Genomic DNA, 24,832 nt, shown 5'->3' on the forward strand with positions numbered 1-24,832 from the left:
TTTTTGGCAGACATCTTCACAAGGAGATGTGAAGGGATATGTACTATACCTCGTTTTGGAGATCCATGTTTAAAAGATGACCCTGGTTCCTACCCTGGAGGCAGACTGCTGTGAAAACTCCAATGTAATGGATCTGTGGATCTAAGCGTGATGAATAGGAAGATGTATCTGTGTGTTTATTTGAAAATTTTCTTTCTTCAAGTAATACTGTCCACAGATCCAACTCATCCAGAGGTAAATGGATCATCTCGAATAGAGTTGGAACTGAACATCCAAAGATTTGGGTTTTGTTCATGAAAGAGAATTTCCTATACTCTGCAGTAGGAGGAATTGTAGTGCTTCTTCCTCAAAGTAAATTTAACACTGTCTAATTTAGTAAAGTAGAAGTGGAATTATGGCTGTGGAAATTGCCGCATCTGGTGGGATCTTTAGGGGGTGTGGTACTCCCATGTGGCTACTGACTGACTGGTCTGGTTCTGCCCTCCAAGCCACAAGAAGGCTGAAGTACCCATTATAATGGATCTGTGGACATTAATACTAAAAGAGAGGAAATTGTCAGGTAAGCACAAATACATTTTCTGAGTCTAAGATATGAGCCTTAATTTAAGTCTGATTGTTAGCCAATATAACATAGTAACTTGGGAATTGCAATATATGATGGGACAAGTGGTCTCTCTAATAGAGTGGTCAGTCTCTGAGAATTACCAAAACCAGATGCTTCCAAAAAAAAAAAAAAAAAAGGGTGGAAAACACTCTTCAGTGAACAATAACTTGCTGATAGGGGAAATTTTTTTCAAATTAAAGGTTATTTTATAACTTTTTAAAAATCCAATCTAGCATAACTGAATATTCACATTCTGTACACAAGTGTATAATCCTTTTGCAATTCTGCTAAGCATTTAGAAATGATAAATATGCTGACATTACTGCCTAAGTAGTAGCTAAATCCCATATATATAATCTTCATTTTTAAAATATTATTTCTAAATTAACTCACAATATTTTTGTCTTCCAAAAGAGTTTTTCTGCTGATTACGTTCCTTAAGAATAAAGTAGTTGAATCTCAACTGAAGATGTCGATTTCCTTTACCACAGTCCTTTTGAAATGATGTTTCCTCTCAAGTTAGGTGACAAATTCTACATTCCGGCCTGGGAAGGTGACTGGCATAAATTGTTGTATTATGGCATAACTGTACCTGATACAAGTTCTTTGATGATAGCAGTTACCTTTTGCAGGTTTCATTTGTCAAATCTTATCAGATTGTGCCATGGAGAAAAGGTTATAGCATTCATCTTTGATATGATATGAAAAATGTCATTGATTTATATAAATTTATATAATTTCCTTTAGTGTGAAAGAAGAGGGGCTCTTTCAAAAAGTTTCAATAAGAGCTTTTTACAACACAAACTGATTCTTTCATACAGTCAACAAAAATTATTTTTCTTTTCTGGCAAATGTCACTGTCATAGTGTGGGACACTTTGGAAGAAGGGTTTACTCTACGGTCAAAGCTAGTAGTACCTATAAGAAGTTAGTAAAAATATGAATTTCTGTCTAGAATAGTTTTTAAAGAGCAAAATCTCTGCTTTAAGAGCCACATGTAGAATTAGGTTTTACTTGTCAATGATTTCAAACTTTGAGTATTTTATTTTTACTTTAGCAGAAAAATATATCCATTTAATTAGTGATATTACCATAATTGTACAACATGATGGACAGTTATTTCATCAATTTGTTATTTCATCGATTTGTTGACTTCTACCATAAAAGGGCTATAATGAGGCATTGTATTCTTTGGTTTTATCAGCAGACACTGAAAACAGACACATTTCAGCTGTCCACCAAAGCTGACCCACCTATTCTATGAGAAGGGAATCTACACTGTCACTTCTTTTAAAAAAAAAAAAAAAAAAAACCCAAACACCTCAGTTGTTAATGGTCTAACAGCCAGGAACATAAGCACACCTAAGAGTGACAAGGATACAGAAATCTGAGTCATCTGGAATGAAGACATCACTTGATCAGTATATTTAAGTTTTGGGCAGCTCCATAAGTATAAAGAAGGTAACCCTTTAACCCCCAAACGTTGAAGTACTTATCAGAGTAGACATTATTAAAAGTAATGTCAGTAGACATTATTAAAATTCACACCTGTTTAGACCATGTAGTGACAATTTTACTGTATAATGTGTTTCTATAAGATCCATAGGATACGTGGATTTTCACATGTCCCAAATGTCCTTTTAAGCTTCAGGATCTAATTACACCCCCAAATCTTTATCTGAGAATTTCAAGACAAATTTGTCTTTTAGAAGTTGTTAGATAAAATAGTTCTTGGGACCAAATCCTACCTCAGGTACATAAAACTCCTGTTGATTTCAATGGTGATTGTTTGTATACTTTCTGCATATATTGTAGTTAGAAAATACAGCACATAGTGTAATGAATATGGGCAGTAGGCTAAAGGTTACATAAGGTTTGATGCATTCTGCTAAGTATTTCAAAGAATGTAAGAAAGGCGAGTAGTTTTTGAGATTCTTAACATTATCCTGAAAAGCGTGTCCCTTTCCACTTCTGAAAGGAGAGTTTTTTATACCTGTATGGTGACATATGGAGCAAAAAATATCCTGGACACTTATTAAACAAATAGCATGAAACTAAACACTCAGCAACAAAATATAGAAAGATGTTGGCTTTTTAGCGCATGGAAAGATGAGAACAAAGAAATGGAGAGGAAAGCAAGTCTAGATAAAGTGGCCATGGGCGGACAAGTCACAAGGGAAAAAAAAAATACAATTTCTTACAGAATGGAGTAAATCTAACTTTCGCCACCAGCAACCTTGGAGCATTTTTGTGCCGTACTTAATGATTGCAGAGAACAGGGGTGCCTTGTAAATCCCATTTTGAGTATACATTCTTCTGATTGACTGACCTCTGCAATAATGATTCTTAGAGTTTCAGGCAAGAAGGGACCTAATAGATTATCTAGATTGACCTCTAGTATATCAGAAGCCATTAAATTTCACAGTTACCCCTGTGTTGAGCCCAATAACTGCACTTGACTAAAGCATCTTTTTGAGAAAGACATCAAGAGATGGAAAATCCACCACTTCCCTTCTGTAGTTTGCTCCAGTGGTCTCACTATAATTTATTTACCAACTTTGCCGATCTTTGTGTCCTCTACAAATTATATCAGCAGTGATTTTATATTTATTTCCAGATCATTGGTGAAAATGTTGGACAGCGTCAGACTTAGTACCACACACTGTGGAACCCCACTAGAAACACTCCCATTTGTCGATGATTCCCCATCAATGACTACTTTTTGAGATCTGTCAGTGAGCCAGTTCTTAGTCCATTTAACATATGCTTTATTGATTTTGTATAGCGCAAATTTTTTTATCTGAATGGTGTGTGGTACTAAATCAAATGCCTTACAAAAGTCTAAGTACATTACATCTAGGAGGTTACATCTATGATCCAAACTTGTAATCTCATCAAAGAATAAAATGAGGTTTGTTTGACAAGACCTGTTTTCCATAAAACCATGTTTTGTGGCATTAATTATAGTCCTGTCTTTTAATTTTTTATTAATTGAATCCCATATCAGTTTTTTCCATTATTTTGCCTGTGATTGATGTCAAGCTAAGCAGCCTATAGTTATCCTTGGTCATCGTGCTTGCCGTTTTTGAATATCAGCACAATATTAGTCCTCTCTCAGTCTTCTGGAATTTCCCCAATAGAACAAGATTTATTAAAAATTAACATTAGTAGGCCCAGGACTTTTCAGCCAGCTCTTTTAGGACCATTCGGTGCAAATTATCCAGGCCTGCTGATTAAAAATGTTTATCCCTAGTGGATTTTGTCTAACGTCTCTTTGGTTAATAATGGCCTGGAAAGTCCTTCGACATCCTCATGTGATGCAAGTACATTATGATCCTGGATCCAGTCTTCTGCTGGGTGCAGCAGAGGTGGGGGAGCTGCAAAGGAGTAGATTGCTGCAAACCCTGGAGGCCTGCTCAACTATGAGTGTAGTTTAGAGGAGTTGTGCTCTGGCTGCAGTGACTCTTGAGGCTGTTGCTTGATAGTCAGGGATTGATGAAGAGCAGTGTGCTCTGACCAGGCTCCATTCCCCTGGACCCATCCACAACCAGTCACCTACACCAGCCTTTATAAGCCTTAGACACCAGAGGAATATCCCTACCTGTTTGGTTTTTTTTAAGCCAGCTCTACTGTGGCATATATAACAGTATCCTGGACAAACCCCACACTGAATTGAGTTAAACCTTATGGAACTGAGTTTAATACCTTTGGGGTCCATTGTATTAAAAATGCAATTGTTTGTGGTCTTGTGAAATTTTATGTAACTTCTCTAGGAGGAGTCAGTGTGCTAATGTAATTCCTCTGGTTATCAGCCTTTTGAAGCCACCCCCAGAGAGGTTTGCATACACTAGTTCAAATGGGATTCTCCAGGGGCTAACAGACAAAGAAAGGATTTTGGATAAATAGCCTGGTTTTAAACAGGCTCAGGGGCTTCTTCCTGATCTAACAAACGAACAGGACCCTTGGTCTACAGAGGGTTCCAATCGTTAGGGAAGCGTTGAAAGGACTTGGCCTAATGAGGTCCTATAAGACTGTGTTAGTTATGCACTGATGCCGTTATGAACTTGTGACCACAAAATGACCCCTTTGAAGGATATGAAGGACTCACCTGCCAGAATCCATGTTGGAGACAATTGGTGGGCTGATTAGCATGCGTGTAGGTTTTTTTATTGTTTTAATATTTTCTCTGTAGTGCTTTTATCTTAAAAATAAAATAAGCTTGCATAGGAAGTGCCATGTGGTAACTTATAACTGTTGACAAATACTCTGTTATAAGTCTCTGAAGAGAAAGCAAGCAGGCCTTTTTAGGCAGACTGTCTTTTGGTGGGAGCAACATATGGAAGGCAGGGAACTGTACAACCTGGATATATCCTGGTCAGAAGGGAGCGAGGCACATCTACACTCAAGAGGTGACGGGAGCCAGAAGCCTGAGAGTCAATGCCCTTGTGGTACCAGAATGGGGAATACAGATGTGGTTGCCCTGAACTGTGACATATGACCACCCCTCCCCCACCCCACCCCTTTGCTAGAGCAAATGGGCAGTCGCAGGGCTCAGGACATAGCTCTGAACATTTTATAATTCCAGAACAATCTCTTGACAATGAAATACAAATATTTTTTATTCCTTACTTTACTAAATCAGAAGTTCTGTTACGAATAACTGTATTTTAGTAAGGAGCTCTGAGCATAACACAGGGGGAGTTCAGATTGCTGTTGGTGTACTTGAACAGTGGTGATAATATCAAAGAAAAAATGTGGAGCCAAATTGACTGTAAAACCTCATAAAAGACCATTCATTTTTGTTCTTGTATTTTTTTAGGTTGACAAATATGAAGTCTTCCATTTTAAAGTTGGAAATGGTGAGAAACCATAGAAAATCTTAAACTACACTGTATTAAGGCATTGGAATAAACACACTATTTGTTATTAGTTTCAAAAGATACATTTTGAAAGTCTCAAGATGCATTGTTGCAGTAATCCAGCTAATTTGCCTAGCAAAATCGGAATTTCTTACAGCATTCTGTATAGATACTGGATACTGCGGTTCAGTCCTAGCCTTGACTTCAGTGTGCTTTGCATTATTTAATATATTTATATCAAAGAACTAGCCAGAGAGATTCCCTACTATTTAAATCTATGAGAACCATCACTAGAATGCATTGGCAGATCTTAAAAAATGTCTGTGGAAAGAATGTCAAAAACCTCTCCAAAGGAAAGTCTTTAAATCATGCCCTTAATACAGAAACACAAAACCAGATTTAATTGCCCTTTTCCTATCCAGATCAGACAGGCAGGCTCTTTTGGTTCAGCATATGGTATGAAAGAGTGCATAGTGGAAGAGAACAGGCATAGCTGGGATTGAATCTGTTTAGCTTTAGACATCATAAAGATCACTCCAAAGAAAGCACTTGAAATTAAAAAAACAACAACAAAAAACAAAGAAAACCCCAGACAGAACAGAGTATTTTCATTTCGAATATGCTTATTTGAAATGTCCTAGTTGCCTTTCAGGGTAGCGATTTACATGTTTATGAAGTGGAACAGAGGATTTCTGAGGAGGATTTGTGTATGCATGCATTTTAAAAATCAGTTTATAAAAGGATGGAGAAAATTAAGACAGCATGTAAAGTGCCCCCTCTTCTGCAGTTGTCATTGATTTTATAACCTCTCTAGGAATAAAAGCCCTTTCACTTTAACTTAAAATAATAATTGTTATATGACTTTAATGGCAAAGGCAGTTCATGATTGCAACGATGCTGGGAAAGTGGCCATGTAAAATTCTTATACATTGAATGATTGGAAGAAGAAAAATACCTCCGTTATTATACCATAGTTTAGAGTCTGGAGAAAATGTCTGTTGTCATTCTCAAAATAAGGATACTTCTACTACCCATGAATAGACATGAAATTGCACACCTGCAACACTATTCACTTGGTAGCAAACACTGTAGTTAGAGTCACAGAACAGTTTCAGTGGAACCCCTTGGTTTTTACATGCGCGTTGTTTTCTGAATTACTCACTATGCAGATCTTACACTCTATCCAAAGGTAACGTCTTAAACAAACCAATATTTGAACTTTTTTCCCAGCTGTATTGTCATGGGTTGTAAACCATCACTACAAGTGCGCACGTACACACACCCCTGCCGTCTTTCTTAAGTAAAATATTCTTAGGTTTGTTTGCTTTTGTTTTTTAATAGGACAGCATTGAAAATGGCTAAAATTTAAGTGTTGAAATTTGGTATCCAGAAGAGTTTTCAGTGAGAGGTTGTGTTTTTGCTTGGTTTGAAAGAAAAATTTTGGTTTTAACAGACTTAAAGCTCTGGAACAAAAGTGAAAGGCGTGGTCTGAGAATCAGAATAAAATAGAAGGGTATGATCATTTGGAAAGTAAGTTATATTGCACATAGATAGTACTTTCCCTTCTGGATTGCATCAATTTGGGAGGGTATTGTTTTTGAAAACTTACTATATTTTTGTTATTAAATTTATACTACAAAATATTGAAGATATACAGTGTGGGTGAATCAACATTTGTTGTAGAAACTTGAGGTTTGAATATGAAAAATGCTTTTCTTTTTGCTCGCCCCTTCAGACTCCTTATCCTGTTTCCCCTGCCACCTTCTCCACCCTTCCAAAAGAAATAAAATCCACCACCCCTGTTACCACTACCATAAGCAACTTGTGTCTATTATGATCACACCATTGTGGACAATTACTATCTACAGGTTTTGAGGAAGGGTATTGATATGATTCTTTGTGGCACCTCCAGCCTGAGTCATTTTCTATAGAAAGATGTTTGAGGGACGAGGCACCTTTGTGCCATTGCCAGCTTCCCGCTACAAGACACATAGAAACCTATGAATAGTCGCCAAAGTAGTTTGTCAAGGAACAGGGATCCAGTTCAACAGCTGGTTCACCAGCACCTGCACTGGCAGCCCACAGAGTCCTGCCTCCAAAACTGGGAATTGGTCTGGAGTCCTCCATCCAAAACTGAGGACTCAACCTCAGTTTTGGAATTGGTCTGTTCATGGGTCCTAAAGGACAAATGTTGGTGGCTGTGGAGGGGAACATGACCATTAGTAAAAAAAATCATGGACAAGCTTTGAGTTTCAGCTGTCAGTTTATGTTTTCAAAGATGTCTTTACATGAAAAATGTCTGGAAACTTTTTCAAAAGAAATCAGTGCTTAGTCTCAGCATGTCTAGGTCCTTAGAAGGTGGATAAAGGGTATGCTGTAGCCAGGAACCCCAAAGGCCAGCTCTGGTTTGAAAGCTATGCTATTAGGACGGAGGGAAGGGGAACTTTTTCTGGGTAGAAGAGCAAGGGTTACACTGTGCAAGAAATAGGACTGAAGCATCAAAGGGATCTAAATTAATTATTCCAGATGCTGCCTTAACTCACAAACTAATTTTCATCTACCTGATATTGCCCTTCTGATTACTGTTTTGGAAGTAAATTATAAAGAAGTTGAGCTAATCCTTTTCCTTAGAATTTACTTCCAAATTACTTTGTTTTTCCATTTTTGAGTTTTCTAAAAGTTTTGCAGAGGAATTCTATACCACTGCTTCCACTCCAGACAAGACTTTCCTTCAGATTGTTTACTTCAAAGTGGGTTCAGTATTCTCACTTGACAATGGAAAGTTGACAAACATTGGAATCCTTTACAAACACACATAGCACTTGCGGGGGTTAAGAGAGAGGCTCGGTTGTTCCTGTCTCTCCTACCCACAAATTGTCCTGATATGGAATGCTCTTGAATACAGCTGTTGACATCATTTTAAAAGAAAGCACACCCTTTAAAAAAAGAGAGAGAAAGCTGGACAATTCCTTTCCTTTTCCATTGGTATTTTATGCTTTCTTGGACAGTTCTCCAGTTTTGAACATCACAAAATGCCTGCTTTGTCTCTGGATTCTACTTAAAGCTTCTACCTTAAACACAGTATAACCTCGGTTGTTTTAAGGATTAATACTTTGGTGCCTTGGATAGAATGATGGGTTTTATGTATTATTACCATGCCTGCAGCAACCTATCATTTGCCCATGCTTCTAAACTTCTCTGATGGGAAACCACTGCAAGTAGTATTCATGTTTCCGCTTTCTCTACACCCTCCATTGATCTTTTATCCTAAAGTTTTCTAGCTGTAGGGAAAATCTGTCACAAAGGCAAATGTTTATACCCACACAAATTGACAGTTGTGTCAGCTGCTTCCAGGTGGTATTCTTCAGGATACCTTTGTAAGCAGGTGTGCTGTGACTACAGAAAACTTTCTTTAATAATTGGATTATGTGTGATTAAAGTATCTGGAATTTATGTTCAGATTATTGAAGTAGCAGTTAAGGTTTGTGATGCTTTCACCATGATATAATTACTTGGCTTTTTCATTACAAATATGTGTTAAAGGCATGTCCGGGAACTTGGGCAATGTTTATTACAAACTGTACCATGAGCAAATAGGCTTGTTTATAATTCTACAATGGGAGATTAAAGCATTCTTGTGGAACATTATGATAAATTGAATTTACTTCACAGTTGTGAAATTCATAGCACAGGAAAAGCCTGCATTTGTAAGACACACTTTTTTATAGTAATATAGAAATTTTGGTCAGACTATTTGTCTAATCTGTGCATTTGTAAAACACCCATCACTATAGTATCTGGGTGCCAGAGGATTATGGTGGTAATCAAACAAAAAGAAGTTTTTTCAGTATAAAAGTAATACCTTTGTACCTGGAGACTAATATGTAACTTTTAAGATTCTCTCCATTCTGGAGAACTAGTGGCTTGATCCTGCAAAACCTTCCTCAGTTTAATAGTCCTATTGAAGATCTATACATGTGAGTACAGAGTTTGCAGAGTAGAGCTCTAATTAGGTCAGTGCTGGGCAGGTTAATTTACTGGTGTGTTTATATGTATGTAGGTATTGGTGGGGCTTCACAATTTACCTGACACCTCCTAACCCAAGGACTACATTTTATTATCCAGGACAAAAATGTGTCCCTCCTCCTTTTTTAGAAGACTGGAAGAGTTGTGTACTGTTTGCTTTGTACTTACTTAACATATCACTCAACATTTCTATTTAAAAAATTTTAAAAATTCTAACTTCTTATGTTTCTCTTGCTTAGGTATCTCTCTATACCTACTCTTCCTTCCTGGCTTCACTCTATATTTTCTTTTATTTCTATCCTATTGTAAATTATGATATCATGTTTTCTTACACTATTTTGAGTGAGTTACCTGCTGTCAGTCTGTCTTTCTCTTCCTCTCCATCCCTATTTATCCCTTTCCTTTTCATACATTGTGTTCTCCACCTTCTCCTCTTGTCTGTTTTCTGACCCACATCTTCTCCCAAAATCTCTCTCCCTCTCAACAACTAACTTATTTTTCAACTTATTCCATTCATATGTCCTCTTTCATATACCTCATCTGCTCATCCACTGAAGCCCCTTATTCATAAGGAATGAAAATTTTGTCAGCCAAAGTAAGGGCTAAAGTAAGATGAGAAGTCCAACTGTCCAAGAGCAACACCCTGGTGAGATACCAAGACCCTCCCTTCTTCTGTGCTGCTGCTAAAGAGGGCAGTGCTTGAGTTCATATTGGAGAATTGGCCCTGGATACTTCTAAAAGGCTCCATCTTTTGTAGTCTCTGGCTGCTGGAAGGCACTGGGAGCAGTCTCTCTATATTATCTTTCTCACCCCAGAACCTCCTGGCTTCTGTGAAAGGCATCTTTTGTTGTCCTAAGCCTAAACCAGCTTCTTTTTTGTATGTGTCCTCATCACCAGTAAATAGGTTCAGGTTTTGGTACATTTTCTGTAACTTTGTTTTGCCCATTTTTATACCCTTGAAATTTTGTGCGTTAGCCAAATTTCATGAAAACAGCAATTCTACTGTGAAACTGCAAGATTTTGCCTGTTTTCACAATGAAACCAATTGGGCTTCAAAACAGTCCTGTTTAAGAGTTAAAAATCCATTTTGTGGAAATCAGTTTCAAATTTACAACCAAATGCAAACATTCCCTGTTCCCCAGCATTTTGAATTTCACAGTGACTATTTCACACACCATTACGACTGTTAAATAAATTTTACTTCGCCTTAAGTCCTTGAGAGGTTTCAAGATCTGCACTTTACTCTGTAAGAAATGTATTATTTTACTCATGTTTTGGGACAGTCAAAATACCTGAATTTTCTCTTTTTAAAAATGAGTGTATAAAAATCCAGACTGATTTCATTGATTGCTACTGTTACTGACAAATGTGATCAGGGCAAGGTCTCGCAAAATCACTCAAGCTGCTTACTGCAGTTACCTCTTTAGAATCATGCTATCAATTATTTTCCTTTACTACTCTGGGGAAAAAAATCATAACCCAACCACCTGAGCCGCAAAGGATTTACCAAGAGGCCCAGGAGTAAACTGTAAACTAGGATCTTCACATGTCAAAATAAATACGTATGAGCCCAGAACACTTTGTTTTAAGATCACATTTGTTTTCCAGCGCAGTCTTTCTGTTGTCTTGGATGACTCATTAAAGAGAGATCAATTCCATTACAATTTTGCTAAGAGATTCCCACTGTTTTGCACAGTGCTAGTAGTTAGCTGTCAGATAGTAACTACTGATGTCCTGGGTTGAAAGGCAAAAACAATGAGCTTGTCGAGAGCGTATACATTAGACAGTCTGACTTGCCCATTACACCTTCTCCAGTTGGCCACTGTTGCTAAAGTTGATCTCATTTGATAAGTGTTTAGTTTTTCATGCATTAAAAGTAAGAATTGCTTATGGCTGAAATGTTCAAAAATACGTAGTGCTCTTACATAGTGCTTTTCATCGGTAGTTCTCAGAGCACTTTACAAAGGAGGTCAGTATCATTCTCAAAGTGTTCACTAATTTTGGGGACCCAACTTGAGTCACCTAGGGCCTGCTTTTAGCAAGTGTTGCGCGACTCCCATTTACTTTTTAAAAAAGTAAAACAATAAAACACAAGTGTGTCTCTTCCTCTAGGCAGAATGTTCCATTATAATAGGTGTGGCAATTTTTTTTTAAAATAATTTAACAAAAAATGGCAAATGATACTAACTCTATGGAGGATAGAATCAAACAAAAAGCTTCCTTCCTTGCCTGAGGCTTAGAAGTGAAGATATAAGCCATAGTTAATGCAAAGATTTTGTCATGGTTATTTTTAGTAAAAGTCACGGACAGGTCATGGGCAATAAACAAAAATTCAAGAAGCCATGACCTGTCTGTGACTTTTGCTGCTGCAGCTCCATGTTTTCCCCACCACCGTGGTGGCTGGGAGCTGTGGGGTTCCCCCTCTGTCTACAGCGACGGGAGCTGCAGGGTAACTATATTTCCCAAAGAGAAAATGGGACACCCCAGCCACTTGCCTGAGGCATTGAGAGGCTGTCGCCTGTCGTAGGAACCCTGAGGAGGGGCCCCTCAGGAATCTGTCATGTGTGGCTAGAACTTTGCAGGGGGCCCCCTGTTGCTGCTGTCGCCTGTCACTGCAACCCTGCCAGGGCCCCATTGACTGTCAGCTTCAGAGTCCTGCAGCCCCTGGGGCTAAAGCAGAGAATGTCACCAAGATCTCTGGAAGTCACTGATTCCCTGACTTTCATGACCTCCGTGACATAAACATAGCCTTAGCCATAGTTAAATAAATGCTAAGTAGCTTGAGTAGCCAGTGTCCTATATTTTTTTAACAGAGAGTAGCAATGTCACGAATAACCTAGTGGTGTGTTGTCTTCCCCTTTAATGGTGTATAAGTCTTGCACATAATGGTGTACATGATACCAGCAGATACAGTAAAACCTTTTGGTAGAAGAACAAAATAGTTCTCTGTAGTAACTCCATTCTCGCATAAGCCCCAGTCTCTCAGTGGGGTCTAGCATGGATTGCTGCACCTGGGCAGAGTTCATTGAAGATAATCTGCATAGGTGCAGATCAGGCCCTTATTATTGCTTATCATTCACTGTACTTGACCCACAAAGGAAATGATGGACAGAATAGCCCATTGTGTCTTTATTTTGTCCACCAGTTAGGCCTACTTTCTGACATACCAATTTTGGTTTTCTAATTTCCACACTTTCCTTGTTTACCAAAAATAATCTTAACACAGTCCTTAAATTATATCGGTAGGCATTTTTTGTTTTGACTAATTTAGTTTGTTTTCCTTTGATATCTGGTCCCATTAATATTTGTTGTTCTAAGTTGTGACATCTTATGAACTTACTCATTTTTTACAAAGACAAGGTGGCTGAGGTAATATCTTTTATTGGACCACATTTTATTAACTCACAATTATGGTAAATTTGTAGGCCCAGTTATCAGAACAACCGTCACATATGATTAAGCTCATGTGCATAAGTATTTAGCAGGATTGGGCCCTAAAACAAGGAGAAAGAATTTACTAGCTTTCCCGTCTTTCTCCCAAATCACACTGCCTCTAATTCACATCTGTTGTTTTAAACATGTAGTTCAATAAAAGTAAAACATATTTATTTAAAAGATGCCTATTGTTCTTTAGCAAAATCACCCATGTTCATTCCTTATCTGTATCAATGTACTTTAAATAGCATGTGTTGCATGTAATTACAGTGTAATAGGAAAGTTACCACAAATGTAGGTGTACTAGTTTCCATACAAATTCCCTTTAATCATTTTTTGAAATTAGGGACCAAGGTCCTAATCCAAAACCCACTGAAATAATTGAAAGACTTTCCCTTGACTTCACTGGGTTTTGCATTAGGCTTTCAAGTGCCTTGCAAAATTTTAATTTTAAAAATGAATTTGTTTGAGTAGTTTGTTGGAAAGGTTTTTAAAAAATAAAACAAGCAAACTGTTTTTTCTTGCAATTTATAAAATAAACTGTAAACTAATATTGGTGAGTGCAGCGCTGTAATGCTGCTAACTTCATAAAGAGTGAAGTGAATCATTACCTTGAAAAAGCCACGATCAACTCCCTTATCTTTTGCCAAAGAAAATAGTATGTGTTTGGAATTTAAGCTAGTAATATACTACTTTGCACTTCTGTCTTCCATTTAAGGATCTCCAAGTGCTCTTGCAAATATGTAGGTAAATATTATCAGTGTCATTTGACAGACAATAGAGTGAAACATGGAAGGTCTGAGTGATTTGTGAGAGAGAGAGAGAGAGAGAGAGATGGGAATGGAGGCTGGGCTGTGTTACTGCCAGAGATTCTAGAATATGTTCCATCCTAGAAGATGTAAGCATGTCTAGTGCTTAACGGAACTTATATTGTTTGTTTTGTTTTTCCCCCAGAAAATATCAAAAAGGATCCAGAGTGCGTCTGAGACTGGTGGACCTTGAACTCACATCTAGATTCCTGGGAGCAAAAACAGATACAACTTTACTGGAGGCTGACGCAGTGCTGCTAGGGCTCCTGGAAAGCAGAGAAATAAGGCAAAAAGAGTAAAGTTATGTAAATAAATCAATCAATAAACTGTAGATGTTTAACATTTAATTTGTGCAACTTGTTTGTTCTCAGAAAGAAAATGTTAGGATTCTTCCCCCATGGTTGTGTAAATGGTAAGGTAAATTAAATAAAAGGCACCAATCACAGTATGTCTAGTCCTTAGTTATCTTTTACCTTCTCATCTCCCTGCTTAAAATTGAACATTTTCACATCATACTAAATTCAGTGGTAAGAAGTTAACTGAGCTTCTCTGAATAATTTGGTAACCATACCATGTCTGACCTTTGTGTATTCTTGCCTGGAGCAGAACAGACATTCCAGAGTCTGTATTCCAATCCCAGGGAAAAATGATCTAAAGTGCATACTTTGCCAGCAGAATTCCGTGGCAGAAGTGCATTGTTCCTTTCAGTAAAGGTGCATAATTTAGAAATAGACGTATGGTTCCTGGATCAAAGGTCAGAAAGCAGAGTTCATACTACAAATGATGGTCTTAATCTCTGTCATTGTGGGGTTCTCATTTGTATGATGATATGGCCCTTGCTGTTGCCCATGTCATGAGTGTACCATTGAGCGACTTGAACTTATTTGTTGCTTTGATTTGAGCTCTCATCTCAAATACATGTTGATAATCACTGATTTTTTTTAATGGTGACTAGTCTAAACGCAAAAACCTATTTTAATGTAGCATTATGTCTGTGACTTTATAAACAAACTTAGAAAGGGCATGACAGTGTGTGTTTTAATGGATAGTCTAGAGATTTCACACACTGTACACATTTTGAGACTCTGCACTGCAGTGTCCCAAGTCTCTTTGGCATATTTGAAATTGGAACACCTTTCTCCTGAGCTCTGGTGCCTCCAGGTTTGAATTGTATGTACTCAGTGGAGCTTAAATGTGCCATTTTATAGCAATGGAGCCCAGAAGAAAGGCCACCAAATCTGCGGGATTGTTCATAGAAAGAAAAGGAGTACTTGTGGCACCCTAGAGACTGACAAACTTATTTGAGCATAAGCTTTCATGAGCTACAGCTCACTTCATCGGAGAGCATCTTTAAAATGTAGGAAGTGAGGAAAATTATTAAGGTGGATAGGACTTGCCAGGCTGCAAGGATAACCCAAGGAATCAAGAGCTGCATGTAGGAATCTAGCACACTACACATTGGCCCAAGTGTATATTGTTCTAGACATCAGCACTTGGTCCAGCAATTCCACTGTGGTGTAGAACAGGGTGTGCAAGTGTTAACTCCGTATGAAAGGCAGTTTCCCACTTCTCTCCTCAAGCAGCCACTCCTTGTAATCTTTTCTCTGAAAGTATGTGCAAGGAAAGGGAGAAGCAGAGATGAAGTTAAGCTCCAGTTCACCTGGGACAGGGTAATAGCTCCCCAGAACCTTGTTACACAATGGTTCCTAATTCTTTTCCCTCCTGAAGAAAAGATTATATTCCTTTCACTTCCTCCCTTCCCCCCCTTAGCAAAACCAGTGTCTTGGGGATCACATAGCCACTAGTGCCGTTGTCCAAAATTCATCTCAGTGAAGGATCTGTCAAGAACAATGCTTTAAAAATCATGTACTTCTCTGCCACAGGATACGAGTAGGAATCTTATGGAAAATGTTCAAGCTTTGTGAGGGGAATGGAGCATGTTTTAGCAGATCTGTGTGCAAACTGTAAAGGGACGTTGTTTCTCAAATGAGAAATGATCCAAGTCAATGAAGGAGGGCAGGCCATGTGAGCTTGCTTGTTGCCTTCGTTTGCTCTTTCATCTCAGTGATCATAATTATGGGAATTTGAACATAAATTTGAACATGGGAGATTAGCCTCCAGGAAAACAATTATACTGCCACCGAGACAGGAAAAAGAATGTTTTTAGTAACCAGAAGGCATCTTGGATACTCCCCCAAAAATTGACTGATCAAAGTAATCAGTCTATTTTACAGTGTTATATCATTCTTAAAGAAATACAATTTGGGGGCAAAATGCATGATATTAACTATTCCAGGGCATGCAGTTGTGAGATGAATTGCTGTGATATTGAGACTCACTACAGACACTGATTTTATCAAGACTTCTTTGGGGGAACATTATGTTCTCGGAGTAGAAAAGAAATGGCTGTTTAAAAGCTGCACTGGCTACTAAACAAGGTTCTGATAAAATGGAAAACCAATTTGTTCTCATCTGTGGAATCTGAGACGTTGCAAAATGTGAGACAGCTCCCTTTTACCAGAACGAAATGGATTGTTGCAAACTAGTCTGGGCAAAGATTCTGGACCTGTATTGTGAATAACTTGATTGTGGGCCTATTCTACTGTACTTGCCACTTTTGCATGTGTACGGTATACTCCTGTTTATCCAAAATTCTATTATCTGAACCTCCACAGTATCTGAATCTCTTCCTTGCATGCTCTCTGTATCTCATGCTTGGAGACAAGGAAGGGATTCGGATAAGGTGGAGGTTTGGATAATAAAGCAGAGACACACACTCCTGTACCACTCCCCGAAGAGGAGGACAAGCCCCAGCAATGGGGGAGGCCACATGGCTGCTGATTGGCTCCAACAGCAGCACAGGGAGCCCTCTGCAGCTCCACTGTCACAGCCCCACTTATTCATTCCCATGACAGCAATCTACAGAGGGCTCCCTGTACTACTGCCGGGCAGGTGACACCCAATCCCTGCAGATGCAAAGCGCAGGAAAGGTTGCAGTCCTGACAGGACAGAGCAGAATCTTGTGATAAGTCAAGAGTTCTTTGAATAGTGTCCCTATAGGTGTTTCACTCTTGGTACGTGTGTGCCCTGGGCACCCTCAATCAGAGATTTTCATTAGCAGCCTCCATTTGACCAGCACATGTAGCGTTGGTATCTTCGTGCCCCGCACCAAGGCTGTATCAGGCTGCGCAGGTGAATTATCTTCCCATTCTCCCCCCACCCTCAGTTCCTTTTCAATGGCCTTGGCCTGAGACAGAGCTAGTATTCAGTATACTGCTTCTACAGTGTGTCTGCTTCTTGCCTATCTCAGTAGTTTTGGAGCTTCTCATTAGTTAGTTCGTTAGCCATTTAGTTGTAGTTAGTTCTCCCTGTGAGGGGCATGCCTGGTTCACCGGGGTACAAACATTGCCTTTTGTGTAAAGAGGCCATCCCAGTCAGTGACGGACAACCAAGTGTGTTCGCTGCCTGGGCAAATCGCATGTGCCTTAGAAGTGCAACTTCTGTCTAATCCTAAAATCTAGGGCTCAGAGAAACCAAGAAGTCAAACTTTGATTCCTTATGATGGAGCATCCCCTCTGCCCCACTTCAGAACCCGGTCAGGACCTCCCAGATGTCAGTCTCTGGAAATTTCTAGCACCCCCTTTCCTCTCAGTTCAGTATTCTCCTAGGAAAGAGAAACTGTCAGAGCCCTCTTAGAAGCCGCTAAGAAGAAGAGATATAGTTCCCCTCCCATGGATTCCCCCTTAAAAGACCTCCGTCTCCAGCCAGATCTACGGCCTCTGATGTCTTCCTTGAGGCTTATTACTGTAGGAGGGAAAGGCTCCTTTGTACGGGAGATGTGGGAAAATGTATTGGCTCTAAGACTAAACAGGACTGCAGAAAGACTCTTGTACCATTGGCTGGGGATGGTACCAAACGTAGAGGATAAGTACCATTGACTTGAACTCCCCTCTCAGTGCCCTTCCCAAGAGTCGCAGTACAGTATAAGCCTTCAACCTCATTGGCACCACCCTTGAAGCACCTTAAGGCTTAGGTTCCATCAGATAAGGACAAACACTTGTTATCACAACCCCACTTGATACCGCAACAGTTATCGGTACCGCAACAGTTATCGGTACCACAAGACTTCAGATACCAGAGAGACTTGGCAGTCATTGCCAAACCAGAGTCTCTGTTGTTAACAGGTAGCAAGAATCTCTTGGTCTTTGGATCCCTTTACATCCCTGGTGCTATTGACCCCCTATTCTCTGGGAGCTCCTCCTTTAGAAGAAGAAGAGGATGACGAGGAGGATGACCTTCCCTCGGCTTCTTCCATTTCATTGCCAGTATTCTTCAATACATCCTTACACTAACCTCCTCTCCCAAAAGGGCAGGGAAGATGCTTCAGGACCTCATCATTCCTGGTAGGAGCAACTCTGCATGCCGTCTCCTCCCCTGTGTTGGCCTCAACAGCCATATTGGGGTCTCTGGACAGCCTACCGTCAGCACTTATCTAAGTCCCTGACCCTGTCCTATCAGGACGATAGGGAGACCCAAGCTTCTCCTCTCCAGCAGCATGAGGAAACATTTGATGAGCAGGAGTCCAGTGCAGACACCTCAAACCACCATCTCATCATCTTCACCAGATGGGGCCCTGATGCTTCCCCATCCATCTATAGCTGATGATTTTTGCCAAGTCCAGAACCTTGTTAAGCAGGTGGCAGACTCTGCAGATACCCCTTGAGGAGGACAGAGAACGCCAACGCAAGCTGTTGGACATTCCATGCTCCGCAGCACCATCTTTAGTTGCCCTCCCAATTAATGAGGCTCCACTGGAACTCGCTAGAACCATCTGGCAAACCCTACCTACAGTGACAACTACTTGTAAGAGGGATGACAAATTTATTTTCTTTCCAAAGACTCTGAATTCCTTTTCTTCCACCCACCTCCCAATTCTTTGGTTGTCAATCCAGTGAATGAGTGAGGCAAACAAGACTGCTGTAAATCTGAACTATATGACAGAGACCAAAAGCTCCTGGACCTCCTGGGAAGGAAGGCCTACTCATGAGCTATGCCGCAATTCCATATTGCAATTTATCAAGCGTTGGTGGCCAAGTACAGCTTTACCAACTACCCAAAATTTGGGTCATTTATTGAGCACTTTCCTCCAGCATAAATAGAACAATTCCAGGCCACTAGAGGAACAGTTGCTGAGGAGCAGTTTCTGGCAAGAGCATATTTGCAGGCAGCACTCGATGCCACAGACACCACAGTCCATTTTATTTCTAAGGCAGTGGTGATGCATAGGGCTTTCTGGCTGCAGTTGTCTGGCGTCCTCAACCGTATTTTGAACTTCCCTGGGGATCTCTCATTTGACATATGGAAGATGTTTGCAGAGAACACTGGCAAGTCATTACATACCCTTAAAGATTTGAGGGCCCATTACGCTCGTTAGGCATCTACACTTTCACAAAAAACATTAAGTTCAGCAGATCACACATGGCTCAGAGATCCTGCCCTATACAATTCTCTGTATTCCACAGGCCTTCAAAACACCCCAGGAAGAGGCACTTGTTCCAGAGAAAGAGACCCTCTAGCCCATCTGATGTGGTCCCGCAAAAAGCATAATCATCAAGCACCAGTTTTGATGGGACAGTCAAGGGTTAGAATTCCCCCCCTCATTAGCCTGCCAGCTTCATCATTTTACCTACATTCCCCCATTTGGAAGCCAACTATCCTATTTCCAGCATGCATGGGAACATATCGTCTCAGACAAGTGGGTGCCGGAAGTAATATCAATCTACACGATCTACTTTACCTCCCCACTTTCTCATTCACCTTCTCCGTCTCTCTTCAGGAACCCCTCTTCTGAGCTCCTGCTAAGGCAGGAAATAAACACTCTTCTTTCCTTTGCAGCAGTAGAACTGGTACCTGCTCAGTATAGGAGAAAGGGTTTCTATTCAAACTATTGCCTCGTACCAAAGAAGAATGAGGGTGGAGACCAATTCTAGATGAAAGACGTCTAAACAGATTCATGAGACCTCGGAAGTTCAGGGTGGTGAATGTGGTTGCTATAATTCGTTTTCTGGATTCAGGACGCATACTTTCATAGGTTGATCCTACCAAGAGGTGTTGTCCACCACAAGGACTGTGCTTTCTTTGTTTTGCTGAATGTAGAAAAATCCACACTGACGCCCATTTAGAATATACAATTCATAGGGGCATGGCTGGATTCCCTCATATCCAGGGAATCTCTTCCCATAGACATGCTCTGGACATTATCCATCAGACACAGATCCATCAAAGTCATGACAGACAACGTTGCTTGTATGTTTTATATCAATCAGCAAGGAGAGGTGAGATCCCCTTCCCTAAGCACCAAAGCAGTCAAGTTGTGTAACTGGTGAATAAAGCATCATATAAGGATTTGCCCAGCATGCAGAATGTCACAGCCAACATGCTCAGCCGGTGCTTCTCCCAACAGTACTCGTGGAGTTGGATTCCCAGGTTCTTCTTGGAAACTTTCAGATTTGCGGGTTTCCAGAAGTAGACCTTTTTACCACAACCACAAACAAAAAATGCTCAAGGAGAGGTTTGGGCCCCAATTCACTGTAGGGTGTCTTCCTCCTGCCCTGGACAGACAGACTGTTTTATGCCTTCCCTCTGACACCTCTCATCCTCAAGGTGATAAATCAGATCAAGCAGGACAAGGCCAGAGTCATTCTGATAGCCCCAACATGTTCAAGGCAAGCATGGTTCCCTTACCTGTTTCACTTCACTCTCTATCCTCTGCTAGATCTCCTGGCTGTCCGTCATCTCCTCTCTCAGGATGCCTGATGCATCCCAACTTGGGCATTCTTCGCCTCAAGGCGTGGTTCCTAAATAGTTTGTGGGGCTAGAGCAGGGTAGGCAAACTTTTTGGCCTGAAGGCCACATCTGGGTATAGAAATTGTTTGGCGGGCCATGAATGCTCACGAAATTGGGGTTGGGGTGCAGGAGGGCTCCGGCTGGGTGTGTGGGCTATGGGGTGGGGCTGGGGATGAGGGGTTGGGATCAAGGCGTTCAGAGGGTGGGAGGGAGATCAGGGCTGGGGCAGGGGGTTGGGGCACTGGAAGGAGTTAGGGGGCAGGCTCTAGGCGGTGCTTACCTCAAGCAGCTCCCAGAAACAGCAGCATGTTCCCTCTCCAGCTCCTAGGCAGAGATGTGGACAGGTGGCTCTGCATGCTGCCCTGTCCGCAGGCGCTGCCCCCGCAGCTCCCATTGGCTGGGAACCGCAGCCAATGGGAGCTGCGGGGGTGGCACTTGGAGTGGGGGCAGCATGCAGAGCCCCCTGGCTACCCCTACATGTAGGAGCCAGAGGGGGTACATGCCACTGCTTCTGGGAGTTGCCTGGAATTAGGCAAGCCCCCGACCCCACTCCCCAGCTGGAGCACCGGAGCGCGGCAAGCCCCAGACCTTGCTCCCTGGTGGGAGCTCGAGGACCATATTGAAACATCTGAAGGGACAGATAGTTTGCCCACCCCTGCCATAGGGGGACCCATCTCGAGAAGATGCACAGGGTGAGTAACCTCCTCTTATTGAATAGTAAATTATGAAATGTCTCAATGTTCTGTTCATTGGTATTGTGTGTGTGTTTTATGATTGCAACACATGAATATTCTTTATGTATGGAGTACATGAACTTCATTTAAATGCAGTATTTATTAAATGAGCACCAGCAGAATACAAACATATCTGGATACATGTTTCCAGTTGGGCTTGCAATCTAGGACAGGCAAGATAACATTTCAGACACACATAAGATCATAGATGCTATTATGAATGGGCAGTGGTGTGGGAATCTAGTGGAGCTGTGTGTTGAAAGGCTTTACAGAAGTAAAAACAATCAGGAGTCCTTGTGGCATCTTAAAGACTAACAAATTTATTTGGGCATAAGCTTTTGTGGGCTAAAGCCCACTTCATCAGATGCATGCAGTGGAAAATACAGTAGGCAGGTATAAATATACAGCACATGAAAATATGGGAGTTGCCTTACCAAGTGGGGGGGGGGTCAGTACTAACGAGGCCAATTCAGTCAGGGTGGATGTGGCCCATTCTCAACAGTTGACAAGAAGGGGTGAATATTAACAGAGGGAAAATTACTTTTTGTCGTGCTACCAGGCCAATTCAATCAGGGTGGATGTGGTGCCACAAGGATGCCTTGTTGGTTTTGCACATACAGACTAACACGGCTACCGCTCTGAAACCTTTACAGAGGTAGTGTGTTTTGAGAGGAGGAGTCTGAAGGAAAATGGGGGGAAATTTGGAGCGTGAGAATTGAGAGACTAACATAAATCAGTATAGAAGAAGGCAGGGAGATGAAAGTAGGGGAAAGATGCAAAAGGATTTATCCCATAATAGTATTTCCTGATTAAAGATTAACACTTCAGGCTAACAAACTGAAGGGTGTGACTTATTTTAATATGATGACACCCTATTCTCTAAAATCATGCAGATATAAACGTACCTTGGATTTACAGAGGAATCCCTTAGCATAATAAAAGTTAAGTTTTGGGAGTGTATTCTTCTGAGTGTCAAATTCAGGAATTTCCCCATGGGACATTTTGGCAATGACTTGTTTTGTTTTGAAGTTTATTATTTATGCTTTCCTCTGGAGCAGTGATCAGGGATAATCTATTAAGATCACTGTTTGGCCGGGTCCTGTAAGTGAAGCAGATCCAGTGCCCCTGTGTCAGAACAGGTGCTCCCAGTTTGGCCAGTTAAGAGGGTGAGGCAACACCTGGGTGCTGTAAAGGTTTAGGGGTCCTGGGGAGTGAGGAGAAAGACCCAGTGAGTTGTGGAGACCCTGTGAATCAGGGCAGTCGGTGACAGGTGGTCAGGAAAAGGACAGGTGAGAGCTGGCAGGGAGCTGGAAACTGGAGACGAATTATCAGGAAGTCCATGGGGAGCTAGCCTGTTGAGCTTCCTGAGCCAAAGCCAGTGCTGGGAGGCTGAAAATGGCAGAGGACTAGGAAGCCAGAAGAGGGGCTGGCTTACTGATGACCTTCCTTGAGCCAAAGAGCCATGGTTTCAGGAGGCTGAAAGAGGGCTGACAGCAGAGAGCAGCAGAGGGAAGGAAAATGCCTGCTGGCTCTCTGAGCTGAAGCCAGAAGGCCAGAGCAGGCTGAAGGTGGGGAGTGAGGCATGGTAAAGGGTCACCAGAGCTGTGCTGGAGAGCTGGAGCGAGATGAGGGACACCGGAGCCGTACTGGGAAGCTGGGGTGTGGTGAGAGATGCTGGATCTCTACTTGATTACTGTCTGGACTATAGTTGTTGGACTTGGTTTGAGGGCTTGTTATGGTTTATGTGCACAGGACTTTCTTTTCTAATAAATTAATTGCACTGGGGCCCTTTGTACTCAAAACAACTGTTTGGATTATTTCTGGGGGAAAGGAGGGAAACCGAGGCAGACGCACTTGTCATGCTGCAGCCTGCCACAAGAGGATACTCCAGGCAGGGGGCCCCTTAGGGCGAGCATATGGGGTTTAAACCAATACAGTCAATTTTTTAGGGTTTGTCTTCAAGGACTTGTGCTCTTGCAATGCAACTGCACGCTGTAGTGCTTTAGTGAAGACACTACTATGGCACCAGGAGACCAGCTCCCGTCGGCGCAGTTAATCCACCTCCCCAAGTGGCAGTAGCTAATTTGACGGGAGAAGCTCTCCCATCGACACAGGGCTGTCTACAGCAGGAGTGTTAGGTCTGTATAACTATGTTGCTCAGGGGTGTGGATTTTTCACACCCCTGAGCGATGCAGTCATACCAATATAGGTCTGTAGTGTAGGCCTGGCCTTAGAGTTATGAAATTGAGACCACAGCAGGTTTTAGTGGATCTTATTCCTTCTCCTCTTCTGTTTCTATAGCAATCTTTTCATTCTTTAAGTGTTTATCAGTTCTGACAATGCACTAGTTACAATACATTCAGAGCACGGTACTCCCTTCATTGGCTGAACTTCAGTTATCTTGTACTCCCCTTCATCAGATGCAGAGTTCAGGTCCCCAATATCTGTGAATTACATTGACAGGTCCCTCATACATATGCAGATAATGGTGACAGATGGACTTTAACTATCAAGAATTCCTATTTCATACAGTGTAGAATTAACGCTGAGAGAACAGAGTGAAATTCTACCATAGCATGGGAGTGCCAGTGGAAGCCAGGAGTTATGCTGAGAGGCTGGGGCACCTCATCTGTGCTGTGAATAGAATCTTCATGGCTAGCCTGTGTGATTCAGCCCAGAATTCCACAGTGGAGCGGGCCAGGGAGGGGCCACAAATTCAATTTTATACAGATCCCGTGGTCCTGTATCTCCCTGCAATCTGTGCAGAGAAACTGGGGCCACTATTCGAGCCCAGCCCATTGCAGAAATGCCCATGAATTTCACCTAGCTATCCACTTCTCACTTCACCTTCAGAGAGCCCATATACTTTACACAAGTGTTTGTGGTGCTTTCTGTTTCTACAGACGTTCTGAACAAATATTTGCTTGCTTAGATGTGCCTGGAAAGCAGGTAAAAGGGGTCACAAATACCTTCAAAGCAAATTTGGTCTTTAATTGGTGGAAAGTTTAAAAAAAATTTAATAAAGGATTCACTCAGATGTAGTTTCAGGGCCTTTGATGATGAGTTCCCCTAAAATTCTGCCTAACTTTTACATTTCTGTTCTGTGTAGATCATTAAGTGGGCATGTGCAGCTCTCAAAAGCAAAACAAATTTTTAATCACATACTGTGGAAGAAAAATAACATCATTAAATGCTCTCTGGGTGGCTGATGTACTAATGTAGTACATTGTAAATAGCAATCCCTCTGCCGTAGTCTGCCTTTTCAAATTCCAGGCCCCTAAAGGGTGAAATGGAAAAGATGCTGAAGAAAAAAGCTAGAACTTGCCTGATGGCAGTAAATTAGCATATTGCCATCAACAAAATCTGCCACTGGGCTTTTTCTGAGGGGAAGAACAGTTAACATTTTGCTTTAATCTAGAATATGAAAGACTTTTAATTGTATCTTGTTTTATATTTACACATTTATAAGTAAAGGCGTTTCTTCTTAAGCTTTTTTTTTTTTTTGTTAATGTTCTCTTTG

The 24,832-nt window shown here is 41.1% G+C and overlaps 1 protein-coding gene across 1 annotated transcript in view; it reads left to right on the top strand.

Annotated features, from left to right (window-relative positions):
* Positions 1 to 14,079, top strand: part of LOC140906580 (tumor protein D52-like) — a 191,626-nt gene extending 177,547 nt beyond the window's left edge. Inside the window, exon 7 of the mRNA XM_073330753.1 lies at positions 13,878 to 14,079. Within this exon, the coding sequence (XP_073186854.1) occupies positions 13,878 to 14,031 (154 nt within the window). The 3' untranslated portion in view covers positions 14,032 to 14,079. The remainder of the gene's footprint in view (positions 1 to 13,877) is intronic.
* The last annotated feature ends 10,753 nt before the right edge of the window (positions 14,080 to 24,832 follow it).

This window comes from Lepidochelys kempii, chromosome 2 (assembly GCF_965140265.1).
Source record: "Lepidochelys kempii isolate rLepKem1 chromosome 2, rLepKem1.hap2, whole genome shotgun sequence".
Classification (NCBI taxonomy): domain Eukaryota; kingdom Metazoa; phylum Chordata; order Testudines; family Cheloniidae; genus Lepidochelys; species Lepidochelys kempii.